Source organism: Ostrea edulis, chromosome 4, assembly GCF_947568905.1.
Source record: "Ostrea edulis chromosome 4, xbOstEdul1.1, whole genome shotgun sequence".
In the NCBI taxonomy this organism is placed as follows: Eukaryota; Metazoa; Mollusca; class Bivalvia; order Ostreida; family Ostreidae; genus Ostrea; species Ostrea edulis.
This window is the reverse complement of record NC_079167.1, coordinates 14084112-14104473: the sequence shown is the minus strand read 5'-3', so window position 1 is coordinate 14104473 and position 20362 is coordinate 14084112. Positions and strand designations below refer to the sequence as shown.

Below are 20362 nucleotides of genomic sequence, written 5' to 3'. Positions count from 1 at the left end.
ACATCTACAAGCACTTCCGCTCCAAGGAAACTAATGTAAACATTTTTCTGATTTTTCTTTTTTTTTAATGAAAAGACAACTTTAACAAGGTGTGTAACCAAAATGTGATTGTGTTTTATACGGTACTCCATTTCTTCCTAGTTCCATAACAAGTAAGTTTTAATATTTTTAGTGTGTCACCCTTCTATAAATTTTATGTTGGGGAAAAAAGAAAGATCAGCAGCCGTGGGTGTAGGTGGGCATGTTATCAAAGGTTTCTTAGGATTTGTTTTTATCATGTCAGATCGTATGTATCCAAAACTATAACAATTCTTGATATCTAAATGTAAACCAAATGACTGTTCATCGAGATTCCAATTTACGTCCGTATTGCCAACTAAAAATATAATAATCAATATGTAGATTCTATATATAGTACGTAGGTGTAATATATACAGGCGACTCTCGATGGCTCGAACTTCGATCTCTCGAAGTGAAATCATTGTCCCGATTTTTCTCTTTTTATTACTAAGCAAATTTACTAATCGATCTCTTGAACGTTAATTCGATCACTCAAAGTTCTCGATCTCTTGAAGTGAAGTTGGGTCCCGTAAAACACATTTCATTGTTTTTAACTCTCAATCTCTCGAAGTGGTGGGTAGCGTATACCAACCATCACCCAAGCTTATAATTATTTCCGCTTGGACCTTACCTGGATTTTGTTGAATGCCTGAGACTAATGTGGTAGTAGTAATAAATTAAGTGTTTACATAGGTGTTACATCACACATGCTTATTTGTGGAGGTGGACACTTGTCGAGTATATAATTGGTTAGTTGGTCAGTTTTCACTCTACACTGGTGTATTGAGATGATTAATTTTTTTTTATAGAATCCAACTATAAAGGAAATCTATAATCGGCTTTGACTTGACAACGAGAGAGTAAATTTGAGACAATAATTTGGAGACAATATTTTAAAGATCTACAGACTGTTAAATTTCTCGAGTTTCCGTGAGTTTGTACTTTGTGTAAAGTTACTCTAAAACATAATTTTACTCATTTGTTTGAATTTTTGCTTTGTGTAAAGCAACAAAAGATGTGCTCTGTTTAGCTAGGGACAGTAAAGCTTTATCGGAAATACGTTTTGTACACCTATCTTACCACACGGTGATAAAGAAAAAATAAATACATAAACTTTGAAATCTTTTTATTAATGCAAATTCTTTATTTTGAAATCAAATTAATTACTTGACAAAGATAAACTTCAAGGAAAATGTGTCAAAACAATCCAATGATCTTACTGGTAAACATTTCTAGTTACTGTAAAATGGTCAGAACTTTAATTTCAGATTTTTTTTCAAACCCTCGATCTCTCGAAGTTTTATCAAGGTCCCTTGAATTTTGAGTTATCGAGAGTCACTTGCATAATAAAAAAAATCTTGAGGATGTATCTCAAATCGAGTCGTAAAGGACACCCTTTAAACAAAACTAAGATATATTTCTTACATTTTATCTTTTAGGTCCTATTGTAAGTCCTAAGATATTTCTGATAGCATGTCTGCTGTATCATTTCTAAGACGGTTCAAATGCAAAGATTTTCTAAATATTCATCAAGAGTGACAACAATGTAATCTTGGTGAGATAAGACTTGGCTGTGATATTTTGACTGACTAACTACCACTAATGATATGCTCATCTTCATCAATAAGAATCTATGTTATAAAGCAAGTTCAAGTTAAGTGAGTAAATTCATATTATACAAAGCATTCAATAAAACTGAATGTTTTAATTTGACCTCATATGACATAATGACAACAGAGTGAAAGGGTTGATTATCACTTTGAAACTTTAAAATAAAATTGCACTATAATTCATAGTTAGGAGCTGTATATGAAATATCATAACATTTTTTTGTTGTTGAAAGTATGTATTTAAGAAATAAATTTCATTTTTGAAAATACACAATGGCATGTCGAACTTCAATGCTTTATGCAAGCATACTTCATGAAACGTGTTGCTGTTCATATCTTTATGAAATTTTTCTTTGTACATGTGTATTACATTTTGCATTTATTTCTGTTGGAATGCATTCCTAGCTGTTAAAGTAGTCATTCTATATTTATCAAGATTCATATACATGTATATATATGCACATTGTTCACATTCATGAGGAAATGGCTATCATTTCATTTGGTAAAGACAAGGCAAAAACATTGGAAATGTAAATATAACTAAATGAAGTTCATTTTTGAAAATACATGATTGAGAGTATGATCTGCAATGCTTCATGACAGCGAGCGCATTCTTCATGAAACGCTTTAGTGTTTCATGAAAATTATGTTGACGTGAAGCACCATCTTCACAAGTCGAGGGTTATTGATTGGTTACCTCACACTAACCCTTGACATTAGTGACTATCAAAAACTTGGGCTCGTTCTTATTGTTTCCACAAAAGAGTGGGAACCAATGAGAATGCGGTTCTATTCATAACAACACGAAGCGAGAGATTCAAATAAAAACACATGTATTGATACCACAGTTATGGCTTTTTCAATTGTTTAAAAGTAATATTGTCTTGAGCAAAAGGGTTTACAAACTTGATCTACTATTAATAAACGTAATTAGCGGTTTAAATATTACAATTGTACATGTTTATCAATACAGCAGTGTGAGATCGTGTCAATTGTATCGATGTACACCATAACAAGATGCAGTGATTTCTTTAGATGTTTTTTTATAGTGGATTGCGTAATGGTCTAATGACACCATGCAACTTTTATATAGCGACTGATGTCAAGGGTTAGTGTGAGGTAACGAATCAATAACCCTTGACTTGTGAAGATGGTGAAGCACTGGAGTTCAAACCCTCATGAATTTTCAAAATGGAATTAACTTATACAGTGATCCCCCGTTATAACGCCAACATTTGTACCTATGCAATTTTGGCATTATAACGGGGGTGGCATTATATCGGGGGAGGGGGGGTGTACAGCTGTCATAAGAAATCAAACAAATTTTATCTAGTACATCAATGTGCAATTAGATTTCGGTGTGTCCGCCATACTCAGATTTCAAAAACAATATTGCATATTTGAACTCAGATTATCGTTTACGTAACTTTATTATCTGCTCCAAACTTTATACCTGGAGGACTAACGGTGGATAATTGGTTAAGCCTGCTCACTGAAATTTTCTTGCCGTTGATTGGCGATAACTAGCGGGGGTGATAGGTTGGCAGATGGTGGTATGCGGGGGATGGCGTTATAACAGGGTTTTATATAGCGAGGAAAACAGGACTTTGAACTTTTTGGGCGATATGCGGGGGTGGCAATATAACGGGGGGGGGGGGGGGGGGGGGGGGGGGGGGCAATATAGCGGGGGATCACTGTATTTATATTATTTTGCTTTCTTTTCTGTCAGAATTCCCAGCTGTTAAAATGGACGTACTATATATTTATCAAGATTCATGCATTCATTGTTCACAAATGCATCGCATTCATGAGGAAACAAAATTGTAAAGATATCAAAGGCAAAAACATTGGAAATATATATAATAAATTTAAATATAACAATCATCAATGAAATTCAAGTCTACATATGTTTTGTTCCATATTTTCAAAAACTTCCCAAGAATCATGCAAGTTGCAATTTATAATTTGTCAAATTCCATCTAAGATGCACATCTTCAATACTTATGCAATACTGTCCAAATTGATACAATTCTAGCTTAAACCCTATCAGAGGAGTTAAAAGAAGTACATGTACCCTCTAAACTTTCACATAAAGGGACATAATTTTGTAGAAGTTAAGTTGAATTTTGAACTACATTGACCATGATCTGTAGTTTTCCACAGCATTTCAATTCAATCTGAGAAAGCGTGATAAAGGAGAGCATTGCAAAAACCATAGAGTGTGCCAACTAAATACAGCCATATGAAAACTGTCAGACTGTTTTGCACTTTTAATGATGTGCCAGGCCAATATTTGTATTATAGGCTCACCAAGACATAGTTATGGCTAAACAATTGACACAAGATTTTGTGGAGAGAAGAATCCATCCTCTCACGATTCAGCCTGTAGAATGGGGAGTAGAAACAAAAGGCAGCAACTATGAACTGGACCTAAAGATGTGTCAGCTGAGAGAACTTGTGTACAGCTTCCACTGGGGGGATGAGAGGTTTGTACTGACAAGTATTACATGTATATATTGTCACTGGGTTTTTCTAATTTTTTGTTGTGCAAAGACATCTTCAACAGAGGAATAAAAAAAGATTATGAAAATCTTATAATTATTAAACTAACAGCAAAATCAACAAACTAAAAGAAAATCTATGAAAAATAACTTGCTAGTTCCCTTTATCTTCTAAATCAAATAACTGTCATAGTACCCAATCTGTTATTATATTGATATATATTGCACTATCTATAAGTGGTGTTGATACATATTTTTTCTCTGTTGTGCCTCTGCTTAAACTTGATAGATGTTAACATACTATATTTTGTATTGTGGCAGTTGATTGTGCTTCTTGAAAACCTCATAAGTTGTAAGAACTTATATCCGAACATTTTGCACATCTGTAAATTATACAATCAAATTCATGCATGTTCAAAGCATTTAGCCTCTAGTATATATGAACTGTATACTTTCAGGGTTGATCACAATCATTTATTCTGAATTTTCTGTTATAAATTAACCCATGTTTTCTTTCCCTCTATTTTACAGGGAGCCACTTTCGAGGTTGTCTTCCGTGATTGACACACCCTCTAGAATTCTCAAGATGGACATATCATTGAATGAACTGTCATCCCTAGAACATGAGAGTTTCATACCATTCCAGAATCTACGGGAATTGAATGCATCACTCAACAAAATAAACAAGTAAGTGTGAAAACCTATTTGTTTCAAGCATCTTAAGGTATAATTACTTTTATTATATGATTGAATAATTCCTAGCTCTCTCATTGGCTGAGATCCAACAATGTAGAAATCATACTACATTATGTTTACCTGCACGTGACCTTCCAGGTGAACATAAGGAATAATTTTTTCCACATAGGACCAAAAATAGGTCGGGAACTTCCAATTTGACGCAATCGATTATACTTATTTTTGCCGTCCAATGAAATTCCGCATTTCTCACTGGGTTCGGCTAAGATTTCAGCAGGTTTGTTTTCCGGTCGTCACATTAACAATCTTGAAGGATTTTTTAATCATTTAATCATATAATAAAACAATTATTATTTATATTTCCAAGCCTTCGGGCTCGGTGAATATTGTACTCCTCAGGTGTCTAAATCATCGTATTGACCTCAAAAACAGCAATAATTGTATAATGTTTCATCACCAACATAAAGTTATTTTACTTTTATACAGGGACATAAATAGGTAATATTGCAGTAAGGCGCAGTACATCTGCCTACACCTTGTGGACCAGATAAAAACTGTAAAAACATTACACACGTACTTAAAATGCAAGGATCATCAAACTTGGTACATATTTTCAATGATGAGAGGAAGAAGCCTATTATCTTTTAAGGTCAAAGATATAATTTGTATGGTTACAAGTCTAGGATAATCAAACTTTGTACACATATTTCTAATGAAGAGAGGAAGAAGTCCATTGTTTTTGAAGGCCATAGGTCAATGTCAACCTTGCAAGGGTATTTCTAGGCACAAAACAGGCTAGATATAGTTACTATACTAATAAGGCTATGATAATAGAGAATGTGTCAAAGAACACTGTCAGCCGAGCCATTTATTGACCAAAGAATGATTTATTTGGATGTTAATCTTTTCTTTGACTGCTACTGCGTTTTGTAGTATAACCGATTGCTATTGTTAAGTGATGGATGTACGTCACTTAATGTTTTAAGACATTTTTCTTCATTCTTGATCAGTTAGATTTCTTTTGTTTTTGATCTGTTTTTCAACCTCATAACTTTTTCTTATAATCTTTGCTATGACTGGGTTTAATCTTAATGAGTGTTATGAATCAATTTATTTTAATATAATAATTGTTTTAATTCAAGTAGAGTGCTATCAAGTTTTGGTTTGACAGTTAATGTTATCAAGAATTTAAATTGTTGAAAGGCATTAATTGTTTTCCAATATACATATACATTGTACTAATAATAATCTTCACAGTATTCAGTTTCTACATCAAAAATATAAAATCTTCAATGTTGAATTCAGATGATGGAATTGATTTTTAGATCATCAAATTTACCTTTGATTAGTCCTAAAATTTAACAAGCTGACAAGATGAAGAATTCAGTGCGCTTTTACTTCAATTATACTTCATTAAGTACATACATAATTATGTGTGCATGAATAATATATCCTTTTTTCAGATTCATAGGAATAGAAGTCTTAAAGAAGCTTTATTCTTTGAACTTATCTCACAACTCCATATCTCGAATTGAGAACCTTGTCCGCAGCAGTTCACTGGTGGAGCTGAACTTAAGCATGAATGAACTGGAAGACATATCTTACATGCCAGGCATGATGAACCTGAAGATTCTGAACTTGAACAATAACAAGGTAGATTGTGCCATTGTCTAACAAACACCAAATGAACTGGGTACTACTTAATTCTGAGACACATTCAGTAGTGCTGCAAGACTAAAATTTTAGTCACCACTTTCATTTAGCAAAAGAGTATTTCAGTTAACCACCTTGAAAGAGTTTATCAAATTAGCACAGAATAATTTAATCATGAAAGATATGAGGAAATGTAATAAGTACATATGTGAAAATAGGCAAAAAATATGCAATTTTGGACGGGGAAAAAAGACACAATATTCAAAAATGTATTTCTGAATCAATAAATAACACAACAGACACCGTGGATTTGAACTCAGGAACCGCAGGTTAGTAACCTGATACCTTATCCACTGAGCTACGTAGATCAATCGATACAAGTAATTCAACAAAGTATATGAATCGCCATCTTGTGATTTTGTGTCATAAAATGTATTAGTCTTGATGTAGTGAGCTACTATAAGGTCCGTTTTTATATCTTTATAAATTGCTAAAAATTAAAAGTTCAAATTAAGCTTCAATTCTTGAGTCGGCTCGCAATAGCGAGAGGACCCTTGTTTATTCCTATGATTTACTGAAATCTTAATGGTGAAATTCAATAATTCATGATATTAAAAGATTAATGTCTACGAATAGCAAAACAAATAGCATAGCAGAGTCTTAAGATTTTCATAATTTCCATAAGAAAATAAGGACAGTCAGATGTCTCAGGGCCTTTATTTACTATGAGCACATTGTTGCTCAGGGTTGTGCAAAACCAGACTTAATTCATATCAAACTCATAATGAATGAGTGAAAACCAGACCTCATAAAACACCCAAATAAAAATTGAGTGAAAAGCAGACATTAAATCATGTAAGAAATAAATTTCATTTAAAAAAATACATAAGGGTTGAACATCATACTTCATGAAGCGCATTAGTGGATATCTACATGTAACACTGGCACACTGGACTGACAGACCCTAAATCGATTCAAGAACAGAAATGGCCGGGCTGCTTTAAAATATGTTATCTATCATAGAGACAGCAGTACAAAACATACTGGAAAAATGACATATTAAGTGTAGAATTTTCCCTTCCCCCCCCCCCCCCCCCCCCCAAAAAAAAGAAGCACATTTAAAATGGCACATGTATATCTTCAATGTTTTTATAACATCTATAATGTACAATGTCTGAAAAATGTTAAGTAAAAGCTGTGAGAGGAGTTGGTTACACAAAGTAGGTTACCATAATGCTTAAAAAATGACAAAGTTCAACTACATTATGTACATGTAAATTTTTCAAAGAATGTCTGATCACTTCCAAAAACGTACATGCATGCACATCCTCAATGTTTCCAATTAACAGCTGTACAAGTCTGAAGGGTGTCAAATATATGCTGTAAGCAAAAATAGGTACCGTCTATTCAAGACATGCTTAAAAAGTGACTAATTTCAACTACATGTACATTTTTCGAAAAATGTCTGATCACTTTCAAAAAGGCACGTGCACATCTTCAGTGTGTCCATAACAACTGTACAAAGTTTGAGGAACGTCAAGTTAGAGGTACATATATGTGAGAGGAGGCACCCTATTACAGGGATGCCCGTCTGCCTGCCCACCTGCCATTCTCCATTCTATAAGCTGTTTGCACATTGTGCAACTTGGCTAAATATTCTGAATGCACAACAATAGTACATTGTTAATCAGCTGCAATATATAACACCAATACACAGTTTCAATTTAAACAAACATGATAATTATACTTGACAAACATCACTTCAAATCACATATGTCAAAGAGTTGATTAAACTTAAAAGGTGTTCAGCAAGAGGGGTCTAAAAAAAGAATACTCCTTTAAACATTAGAAACAGGACAGTGGACATTAGTAATAAAATGTTTTAAATATTGTTGTAGATTAAGTCCTTAGATGGAGTTCAAGCCCTACCACAATTAAGAGAATTGTATGCTCAAAGAAACGAAGTGGTAGGTACATCTGTCAAAATTAAATCATTTCAGATATATAAATACAGTAAAACACGATTATAGTGAAGTGCTGGTAACATACAAATTTTATTCATTATGAATGTAATTCATTATATCGAATGAGTTCGTAATATATTTTAAAACTACAGGGAATGAAAATCACTTCACTCTAAGAGTGAATTCATTATAAGCGTGTTTGCTGTATCCTTGTTTTACTGTATAGGGTCTGGGGATGTTGAATTTTATATTATGTGTATTTTCACGTATCTTTGATTTTCAATGTTTGTAATGGAGTCTTGTCATGAAATCTTCTGCAGACTGAGGTGATACCCCTGACGAGTTGTTTCCATCTACAAATCTTGAATTTGTCTGGTAATAGAATCCACACGCTTCATAATGCTGTAGGAGTATTTGGTCAGCTTAAAAAGCTGGACGTCCTGTCATTACATGTAAGTTGACAGTCACTACTCTCTTACATCACACATCTGTCTCAAATAGAGACATCACCAACTGTAGGTGAAGTACCACAGATTTCTACCTTATAATGCATGGTACTCAAGTGAGGGTTCTTTATTATGTCAATACCTACTGTGACACAGGACCTCCAGTTTTGAGGTCATATCCAAAAGACCCGTGACTTTCTCTTCGTATGGTTGGCGTTTAGTGAAGGAACTGTCATATTGACCTATGTTAAATATCTTAAGGTTTGATGTGGCATCAGCATTGAGAAACAAACTCGGGACTTTCCAGTTGCAAGGAAAACACCAAAAAATTTCATAGATTTACCTAATCTGAAATTAATGCTTGAAAAGAAAATTTGGTTTTGTGTCTAAATGCTGAAAATAACAGTCACTGAAACTGTTTTAGGGAAACCCAATCGATAGAGACAGACTGTACCAGACTGAAATCCTGAGGGAAACTAACATAAAAACATTGGACAACATATCTGTGCGGCCACTACCAAAACCCACTGTCAGTGTAAGTATAAAAACAGGACAAGGTAAAAATGACAATTGTTTTAAATATGTAATGTATGTGCATCTTTGTGCACTGTAGGTTGAACATGACCCTGGTGCCAGTCGGCATATACAAAACATCAACGCATTGAAAGACGCAGCCAAACAAGCCTTTGAAGAACGTATGAAGGAGTCCAGGGCTAAAATGGAAGAAAACATTAACTTCCTGCAAAGGAGAATTGTGTAAAGTTTTCTCTTATGATTTAACTGTCAAAGAATGTACAAAATCTGGCCAATCAATCATAGAAAAAACTTGTATAAAGGCTATGTTCTCACTTTTTATTCATACGTGTATCATGCATACTGTTAATAATCCACCTTTTCAACTTCAGCCTTAAATTTAACACAAAGCCTTTTTGTCATGAAAAAAAAGTTACAGTAGAAATTTTACGTGAGAAATGCGCTCTTGTTGGAAAAGGTGAATGAAAATAAAGAAGATTTTCAATGAGTAGGAAATTTCCTCCGATCAATCCATCCTTCCATAAAGGTACATGTATATAATCAAAACAGGTGTTTCTGAGTTAAATGTAGCTATGGAAATCAGTCCATTTTTGGTGGTTTGTGACTACATATGATAGTCTTAATTTTGTTTCATGGCAGAAGGTGCCCCCCCCCCCCCCTCCCAAAAAGTAAGCTTGATGCAAAACTTTGGTCTAGATATTAAGGTAGAATTAAAATCTTTGATGATCTTTTCTAGGAGTCTACAGAATGAATATATTGACTATGAGGAGAAGTTAAAAACTGACCTGGATGCTTGTTTGAGGTAAGTCACTCAGTTTCAGAAATATATGTAATCGGAGTGGGATACCCATTTTATGAAATAAAAATTTTTTAAAATTGTGTCTGTTTAGGTATTTGGACAATTTATCAGCTACCGAGTCGACAGGGGTGCACAGGGACCATATAAGAGATAGTATTGGCACCCCTCACCCCAAGGTTTGGCAGGTGAGAAGACAGTGTCTATAATTTATTTTTGCACTTCAAAATCTTCATCAGCCACATTCTGGTAGTTCTTGTTATGAATGTTGGTGATATGGTGTAATATTCAAACATGCATTATCAAATACTCACTGTTATATTGGTGTCTGATCCAGGGGAGGAAATCACGCCCCCAGGAATATCCAAAGACGGACTACTCAAGCATCAAAGACACAGACAGGGTAAGTGTATTTTGATGTCAGTGTTTCACGTTTTTGAAGCTTTCTCTCTTACTGTTTGTATAACAAATACACACATGCATAAAGCAGGAATCAATCAGTTCTGTTGAGAGAAAAGTTTGATAATCATATGCATTGCAATTTGAAATGTTAAAACTTTGGACTTTGTGCTTAGGAAGTTATTATCTTTTATCTACATTGCAAGGAAGTAATAGATACATACTAGTATATATGTGTATACTGAAATACTACATGTTTGTGAACTTTATGGGGAAAACTTATTCAGTATATTTGTTTTCACAAACATGTAGTATTTCAGTATACACATATATACTTATTCAGTATAAATGTGTGTTAGAGGCCCTATTCTCCAGGAGGAAAGAAGGAGCTAAGTCAAGCAACCAGTATAACTTATATCAGTATCATGCTTTGTTATGATTTGGTTTTTATTACATACATCTATTTTAAAAGATGTACACTTCTGAAGTCTGTGCAACAACTTGTGCAGGTTTTACAAATTTCACATTGCTTATAAGAATTTTTCAGTTGAATTTTTTACTCCTTAATGTATTATTTATGTAAAACTTTATTGCACTATATATAATGTTTACAAGGGGCTATATTATGCAATGGATAGTTTTTTTATAGATAGAAAGGATTGAAAACTGCAATACATTTTTTCTTTCATAGTACTTTCTATTTGGGATTTCTTTATTATCACAGAAAAAAAATATTAACTTCTTAGATGGAAACCAGGGATTCTTGGGATTTAGAATCATTTGATAGAAAAAGTTTTCAACTTCGAAGAAGGGTTTAGAAATAATAAACAAATATTTTTGGAAATTCTAGATAATTTTCAAATAAAATTTCATAATGAATTGCATTTGTATAGCTCTCGATTGTGATAAGTTCAACGTGGACCCCAATAATTTCTCTTTTGATTTAAGATTTTAGGATATAATGATGTAAATTTCATGAGTTTTAAAGAAAATTTATGTCTTTGAAAATTTTTATTGCGCAGGACTGAAATTTTATGTTTAAACTTTATTAACATTTTATCATTAAAGAGATATTATTAAAAAAATTGTAATTAGGTGGATTGTATATTTGAAACAGCCAAATGTTAAGTGCAAAAAGATCAAATTCAATGCCATCTGGCTTATTGCTGAGCAGACAGACGTAATTTTTTCTCTCTGATTTACGTAATTTGTCATTTGTAGATAATCAAAAGATGTACTTTGCAAAACTTTCCTATAACTTCCATACTCAGGGACTGGCATCATTTCTAAAGTCTCTGTGTAGCTTTGAGGTTTTCATTTAAACAATAAGATGCTTTCTTTGTTGTTTCATTTGGTGATGAAGGTACATGTAGCTAGCATTGCAGAAAATTGATGAATGCTGGACAACTCGCCCCCAAGACAACTCGCCCTCAAGACAAGTCGCCCCCTCTTAGGACAACTCGCCCTCTCTTAGGACAAGTCGCCCCCTTCTCTTGAGACAACTCACCCCCAATATTATATATAAATATATTATCACATTTTATTTTTATGTTGTGTGTGTGTGTGTTATTTACACTTTTAACCCTATAAAGATACGTCTTTTTATTACATACTTTAACACGAATGGTAAATTCTAATAGAATTATACACAGATTTTATTATTGCATTTCAGAAAAAGTTATATTTTTCATAAATCAATTGGCAAGGAAAATTATATTTACTGATCTTCAGGTAATTGATTAAATGTCTCCAATACTGAGAAAATTTTGGGGTTTGGGGGTGTGTGGGGTTTTTTGTTGTTGGTTTTTTTTTTTATCGATATAGTATACAATGTACATAAGTGTAAAGGTGAAGCATGAATATTCTGATACATGTAATTATCTTTTAATGCGTTTCTCAACTAATTCCCGTTGAAAAATAATAAAATTCCCATTTTAGAAATTGTATAACGGCTTTGCTTTACTGATGGAAGTGATTCTTTTTACTCGGGGTGATTCTTTTTATGCAGCGATTTCAAAGTGTATAAAAGAACCCTGATGATGAGTACCTCATAACGTTTGAAGTAAATTTATAACAGCTTGGGGGAAATCAAACAATTAGATTTAACAACAGACGCAGATTATTGATAATTATACTACGTCGGCTGTAGACCAAGCTAATACTCTCCCTATACCAAACGCTAACTTGTTTCCGCTGAAATTATATATTTTACATGTACATAAAAGTGATGATGAATTTACTGAACCCAAACACTGGATTTTCACTAAAATCTTTCGTCTTGCATAAAAAGACACGAAGTTCGGTGTTTATGTGAACACGTCTTATTGTCTGTGATGTATATGCTATCTATAAGAAATTCATTAATTTTTACTAAACACCTCTTGGATTTAGACCAAAAATAACAATTGTAAACATGTATTATATGTATGATATTCGAAGGAGCGAGATATCTCAAGAGAGAGTGCGAGTTGTTCCGAAGAGGGGGCGAGTTGTCTTGAGGGCGAGTTGTCTTTGGGGCGAGTTGTCTTGAGGGCGAGTTGTCTTGGGGGCGAGTTGTCCTGATACCAAATTGATAACCCGCTTATTTTATTTTTTTCCTGCAATGATTGCTACTTTCATCACCCGATGAAACAACAAAGAAAGACATTTTATTGTTTATATTTATATTTTTATACATTGTTTTAGAATATAAACTAGATTGAAGTACTAAAATATCATATGGTTGACCCATTTGTCATGTTAAAGAGAACAGCCAGTGCACCCTTTGACGTTGATGATGCTCCATATTTGATAATGATTACACAGACAAGTGGTACTAAAAAAACGGATCAAACTAGTTTGCAACAAACATGCATTCATTTTTGCAGATGAAAGCAAATATTGTCAATTTTAAAAGAAATGTAAGATTCAGTGAATGTAAATATTATAAATGTAGGGGAAAATATTATTCAAAAAATGATTCATAATGATACACTGTGTGAGAATCACAAACTACGATTTCACTATATGTAACCAAAAAAACTAACTGTTAATCTTTTAATTTTCAGCTACTACAGTTTGCTTCAAAAGAACTTTCACGAGGTGGCACATGACCTAGATTGTTTGCACTAGTGTCGATTGTTTCACACAGAACCACAGTCAAATACACCACAAACCAAAGTGATCACGTGTTCACTAGAACTTCAGAATCTTCACTATAATATCACATTGACCATCACCGATTCTTTGGACTGGAGTGTAACTGTAAGATACATTGATTATGGATGTAACATACGTTACAGTGTAGACATCTTAGTGCTGTGTGATTCTTGCGCAGGATTTGTGGCACTTGCTTTCTGTGATATACATGAATATATAAAGAATTACATTCATGCAATGGTGAAAATTTGAAATGTGGAAATATGATAATCGAGAATTTGTAATCATCAAGGAAATGTAATAATCAAGAGGACCGTGTTACAATACATTAGTTACAGTTGAGATTTGTTGTTCTTGGTAATAAATTGTATCAAACTTTGGGCCAAAATTTACAAGTGGTACATGTACATATGACTTTTCAATCTGAATGTGAATTCTGGGATTGCCTTGTGTTTTTGCACGATTTGATGAGCTGACTGGAGAACTGTTGCTCACCACCTAACATCTGATATCATGTCATAATTTCACAATGACAAGTTTAGTGGATATTCCCCCCCCCCCCCCACATTCTTGCATTTATCACTAATTTTCAAAAGCTGACATCACATGTAAGACATGGTAATTTCTTCTAGACCTGCAATTTTCACCTCAGAATATTTGTCAGTATGCCCTATAAACAACATCAAAATATTTATTTTATCAGAAAGAAGGAAATACACCAAGGACATGGTTAATTTAATTTGATTATGAGAGAAAATGCCATTCTAGATGCTTCAGAGAAAAAAAATTATTTGTAAAGGGTATGTCAAGCATGATTTTGTAGGCAATAATTGAAATATTCTGCAGGTAAAAAATCACAAGAGGCCAATGGGCCACATCGCTCACCAGAGTCACCTTAGCCTTGCTGTTATTCAGCTGTTGATATTTTTAAAAGATTTTTTTCAATCTTTATTCCCAGGAAAAATTTGGACCCCGTATTGTGGCCCCAACCTAGTCCCAACGGGTCAAAACATAACAATAATACAAGGTCACAAGGTCATAACACATGGTATAAAATGTAAGGTCTTGCCATAAGTATTCTATATATGAAATATGAAAACCCTACCTTAAACAGTTCAGGAGATACTGTCTAGGTTAACTTTTCTTATTAGTAGGTCAAAATCGAAGGTCTATGTTACAGGGTAAAAAACTTTGATACCAAAAGAAAAATCTTGTCACAAGCAATGCATATATGAAATATGAACGATATATCGCCACTCAAAAGTTGTGAGTAAGCTTAAAGTTTAGTTTAAAAAGTTTTGAAATTTGTGCCAAACTTCAAGGTCACAACATCAAGTATGATGATATCAAATGAAATTTCTTGCCATAAGAAATTTACAGACAAAATATGAAATCCCTACCTTAAATAGTTCAAGAGATATTGTCTAAGTTTGGTTTTCTTAAAAGTAGGTCAAACTCCAAGGTTAAGATCGCAAAGGTATAAAACTTTTGTTAGAAAGAGGTCTTGTCAAAAGAAATGCAAATATGAGAGCCATATCGCTCACAGTTCAAAAGTTATGGGCAAGGTTAATTGTTTGGTTATGGTCTTGAAATTTGGGTCAAACTCTAAGGTCAAGATTACTTAGGTTGTCTTAAAAGTGGGTCATTCATCAAGGTTAAGATCATAAGGTTAAATACTTTAATATCAATAGAAATGTGTGGCCACGCCACAAAAATACACATATGAAATATGAGAGTCCTATCACACTATTCAAAATTTATGGGATGGTTAAAGTTTCAGACAGACAGACTGGGCAAAAACAATATATGCTCCTGGTTTTAGTCATGTGGGCATAAAAAACTCCAATCTGCACAACTTTGGAATATTTGCATTTTGATATGATTTGGTGTGACCCTGCTACTATTAAAAGGAACTTTGTTTTAATCAATATCCTGTATATTCCCATATAAAACTTTGATCCCCTATTGTGGCCCCACTCTACCCCCGGGGCTCCTGATTTGAACAATCTTGAATTGCAATCCCTGAAGATGCTTGGCCATGTTGTTCTTGAGAAGAAACATTTTTAAAATGTTTCCCTATATATTCCCGGATATAACTTTTATCCCCTCTTGTGAACTTTTATCCCCTCTTGTGACCGCACCCTATCCCCTCGCTGGGTGGGAGGTGACGTCATGATTTGAACAAACATGAATCTCCACTATCTCTGGATGCTTGTATGACTAATCATGACTCTGCTGTTACTGAGATTTTTTTTAAAGACGCTACCCTGTATATTCTTATCTAAAACTTTGATTTCCTATTGTGACCCCAACCTACTCGCGGGAATCATGATTTGAACAAACTTTAATGTGCACTACCTGGGGATGCGTGCATATCAATATGAGTAATGGTAGCCCTGCTACTATTGAAAAGAAGATTTGAAACTATTCAGATTTTTTCCCTTATATATTCCAATGTTAAACTTTGATCCCTTATTGTGGCCCCATGCTACCACTGGGGACCACGATTTGATCAAACTTGAATCTACACTATGTCAGGAAGCTTTCATGTAAATTTCAACTTTTCTAGCCCATTGGTTCTTGAGAAGATATTCAGATGACCCCAACATAATTTTGCCTTTTCCTGATTATCTCCTCTATGAATGGGGCATGGCCCTTCATTAAAAAAAATTGAAGTTCTTTTCTCAAGGATGATTTGTATAAAGCTTTATTTAATTTGGCCCAGTTGCTCTAGAGAAGATGAAAATTGAAAAGTTTACGGACAGAGAAACGGACAGTGGACAGATAGACACCAAACGAAAGGCAATCAGAAAAGTTCACTTTCACCTCAGGTGTGCTAAAAATAATTTTTCTAAGGTATTTTGTTTCAGAAAGTTTAGTAGCAAATGCGCCGTGACACGGGACCTCCGTTTTGAAGGTCATATCCAAAGGACCAATGACTTCGCTTCCAATGCCAGACACTTGGCGAAGGAAAAGCTACCTACACATCTTAGGTTTGACGCGGCGCTTGGCTCAAGCAGGGCTCAAACTCACGACCCCCTGGTTATAAAGTTGTGTAGAGTCCTGTTTTTTATGCCCACACAAGGACTGTTATTTCATATCTGCATGAATTTAAAAGTGATATGAATTTGAAAGTGACATGAATTTGAAAGTGATACCCATATTTTGGTAAGTTCTATCATTTCCACCATCTCTGGGAATAACCAATTTAGTTTTAGTCCTAATGTGACTGTTTATAATTCATTTTGTGATAAAGATCATAATATTCAGTGCTTAGCAAATGATACTGATTATTTTGTTTTAAATCAGTGATAATCCACCCAAGATATGTTAAAATCAATGCCTTAAAATTACCGAACAAGACTACCACAAACCGTACAACATACGCCCGTTAGACCTTCAGTGCAATATCTGTATCCATGATGAGAAAAAGTCCAGAAAACTATTGGACCTACTTTTAGCCCTAAAGTAGGTCGAGGTGCACCTTTCAAGTTGAAATCCGAACTGATAATGTATTTCCCTGGAAGGGAGGTTGTGACAAAATTTCAGGGCAATACCTGTATAACCAAAAAAATCTGGAAAATTATTTGACCTACTTTTACACCTACAGTAGGTTGTGGTGACCAATCCAGCTGAAATGCAAACTGAACTTATATTCCTCCAAGAGGAAGCTTGTAACTAAATTTCAGAGCAATATCTGTATCCGTAACGAAAACAAGGCTTTTTTACTGAGTGATAGTACAACCTTGACCTCTGATCTTGCGAAATAATATACATCCTCCGCTTGGCACAATGTGTAGGTGTACTAAGTTTGACGGTCCTAGCCCCAAGGATTCAGTCTGTGTCCTGCCTACAAAATGTTCCTACTAAGTGATACTACGACCTTGACCTCTGACCTTGAATAACAAAAGGCGCCCTCCACTTGTCATGAGAAGTATGTGTACCAAGTTTGACAGTCCTAGCCCCAATAGTTCGGTCTGTATTCTGCAGTTTACAAGGTTTTCCTATTAATTGATACCAAGACCTTGACCTTTGACTTCTGACATTGAAAAACAATAGGCATCTTTCTCTCATCATGGTGATCAACTGTACTAAGCTGTAAGATCCTGGAGCTTACAGTTCATTTCGTATTTTGCCTACAAGGTCAGACAGACGACGTCGTACCATAATTCGTCCCATCTTTGACGGGCGTATAAAAATGAGAGTGAAATAGAGACGGAAATATATTACTATGACCTCAAAGTCAAGGTCAAAATATTGAAAATGAATAAATGGAAAACACATGCATGATCCTGAACTCAAATTCAAAATCGAAGTACCTGACGTGGTACATTAAGTAGTGTGCTTCTACTGTGTTTAACTATTGCCAGTATAACATATATGGAGCGCCAAATCAACATTAACTAAAATAATTCAAAAATATCTTTAATTATTTTAAGACATCATCAATTCATTTGATGCACTCAACAATTCAATTAAAGATCTCCTTAAATGATTAATGATATCTTCAATTTTGAATTATTGCGCACATTAAATTCTTAATAACAGTAATTATTCTTCTGAATTGATTCGCACAATCATTGAATAGTTGCTCTCTTCACATGTTCAAATGAATTGATGATATCAACAATTGAATTGATGCGCGTTACAAATGAAGAGAGCAATAATTCAATTAATGCGCGCATCAATTCAGATAATGCGCGCAATAATTGAATCATTGGTCTCTTCAACTGAATTAATGGTATTATTAATCAATGACCTTGAAAAATTCAAAATTCTTGGAGTCTTAAGATCAACATTAATCTTATCCTATTTTTTTTTAGAAACGTTGAATTTTTTTTCTCCACAAAAAAGTGGAAAGAATTTTTTTTTACAAATAATAACTATTACTATTTATTTTAACGATCTGAATGATTCTCTCTATCCCTCCAACTCAATTATTTATATCAAAGATATTCTTTTTCTATTAGAGATAAATGTAGCTCAGAGAGAGAGAGAGAGAGAGAGAGAGAGAGAGAGAGAGAGAGCGCATCAATTCAGCGATCTCACTTTAAATTGGAGATATCTGTATTTGGTTGGAAATTAGGAAATAACAGACAGGTGTATACTTATCAATTTGGCATTTCATACTATTTCATAATAAATGAATATTACTCATTTTCAAGAAACAAACAGCACGACACAGAAAGCAAAGACGATCACGTGATCGAGTTAAGACCGATTATTCCAGCGTCCGGGACACCGAAAGGGTAAGTACTCTATGTACATTTGTAGTACCCTCCTCCCCCACCTCTAGTTGAAAAAAGCTATCTGCACCTTGGCAACTCTGAGAGAAAAACACCTTATTTTCTTTATAGTTAAATAAAATTATCAGCTTTACACATATATGTATGTTTAAAATGGAGTCCTTCACAACAATCGAGTACACAGGGTTTTTGGTTTTGTTTTTTGTTTTTTGTTTTTAATTTACAACAGTATATTTCCGCACTTCTGATTTACCAGTATTCTTTTATCCAATAAAAAGTGAAATTATGCATGGTTTTGGATTTATGGAAAATAAGGGGGGAAATAGTAATATTTTTCTCTGCTCGTTTTATTTTATAATTTGGAAATTTTATTTGCTTTTAATTTCACTCACACCTCTCAATTTGATTTTGAAAGCCCATGAAACATTTTATTTTAAAAAAAAAAAAAAAAAGAATGGCCAAAAGCTTTTTTTCTAAACAACGTGTGTCCCGCACCCTGTTAAACGTCTGCATGTTTTTTGGTGATTTTCCCATGAAAAGTTGATGTACATGTAGTACATTCTCACAAATGTAATCTATAGATTCCAGTTAGAAAAGCTACAGCGAAGTTCCAATAGAAAAAAATATCGGTCGCTTTTGAGTGTTGCCAGTCTCATTACAATGTGTTTTTGTCGGTATATTTGTTAAAGTACATGCATATATCATTTTGTAGATGCTGTCTTACGCTGCCCATGAACTTTATCACGATGACATAAAATAGTGTCCACCTGCCAGAATGGGAGAATAGCACGACCATCATACACAGCAGCGGCTTCCTGTGCCGAATAAAGGATTAGCACAATGATCATACACCACTGCGGCGTTCTGTGCAGAATAAAAGATGAGCACAGTCGCCACACACCACAATGGCGTCCACTACCCACACGTACATAGCAACCAGGGTTTTCAGTTACCTTATAAAATCACAGATTTTAAAATTCTTGACAATATTTTGAAAGTTATAGGAATGCTGCATTAATGTGAATCACTTTCAATTCAAATTCTGGTTTTTTCTTTAAAGAAAAAGTAGTATTCTCTCTGATGTACTCACCAAAAAAATCGCCAACACGTTACATATATGAATAAATCCAATATTCATTTTCATGCTCAGCAAAGCTTCATTCCAGATTGAGGAAAGGGCGATATTTCAGTACCTTTATATATATAGTATATCTTAAGCTGCAATAATGTAGTCCTCCCCATTTAAAAAAAAAAACATGGAGAGGGCTACATTATTGCAATTAAGTGTACGTGCACACTAATTTTGAAAACTATTTTGA

The 20362-nt window shown here is 34.0% G+C and overlaps 3 protein-coding genes across 5 annotated transcripts in view; 1 reads left to right on the top strand and 2 right to left on the bottom strand.

The window, feature by feature from the left end:
• The window catches only part of LOC125670150 (glucokinase regulatory protein-like), a 29722-nt gene extending 18909 nt beyond the window's left edge, over positions 1-10813 (bottom strand). Inside the window, exon 1 of the mRNA XM_048905141.2 lies at positions 10575-10813. The gene's annotated coding sequence lies outside the window, so the exon portion shown is untranslated. The remainder of the gene's footprint in view (positions 1-10574) is intronic.
• Positions 1-20362, bottom strand: part of LOC125670354 (solute carrier family 17 member 9-like) — a 960148-nt gene that overhangs the window by 70354 nt on the left and 869432 nt on the right. The window lies entirely within an intron of this gene.
• On the top strand, positions 8-14177 carry LOC125670151 (toll-like receptor Tollo). 2 transcript variants are annotated; one of them, XM_048905143.2, is made up of 12 exons: positions 8-152; positions 3975-4156; positions 4703-4858; positions 6331-6520; positions 8419-8487; positions 8805-8936; positions 9355-9465; positions 9544-9686; positions 10201-10266; positions 10355-10448; positions 10598-10663; positions 13707-14177. In XM_048905143.2, the coding sequence occupies exons 2-12, from the start codon at positions 3993-3995 to the stop codon at positions 13749-13751; spliced, it is 1236 nt and encodes a 411-aa protein (XP_048761100.1). In that variant the 5' UTR covers positions 8-152; positions 3975-3992; the 3' UTR covers positions 13752-14177. The 2 variants fall into 2 exon arrangements, with proteins under 2 accessions (XP_048761100.1, XP_048761101.1); XM_048905144.2 differs by having other exon boundaries at positions 41-89.

Coding starts and splice junctions, on each gene's coding strand:
- LOC125670151 (XM_048905143.2), top strand. CDS start 3,993: ATGGCTAAACAATTGACACAAGATTTTGTGGAGAGAAGAATCCATCCT. Junction 9,466..9,543: donor TACCAAAACCCACTGTCAGT/GTAAGTATAAAA, acceptor TGTGCACTGTAG/GTTGAACATGACCCTGGTGC. Junction 10,449..10,597: donor CTCACCCCAAGGTTTGGCAG/GTGAGAAGACAG, acceptor TGTCTGATCCAG/GGGAGGAAATCACGCCCCCA.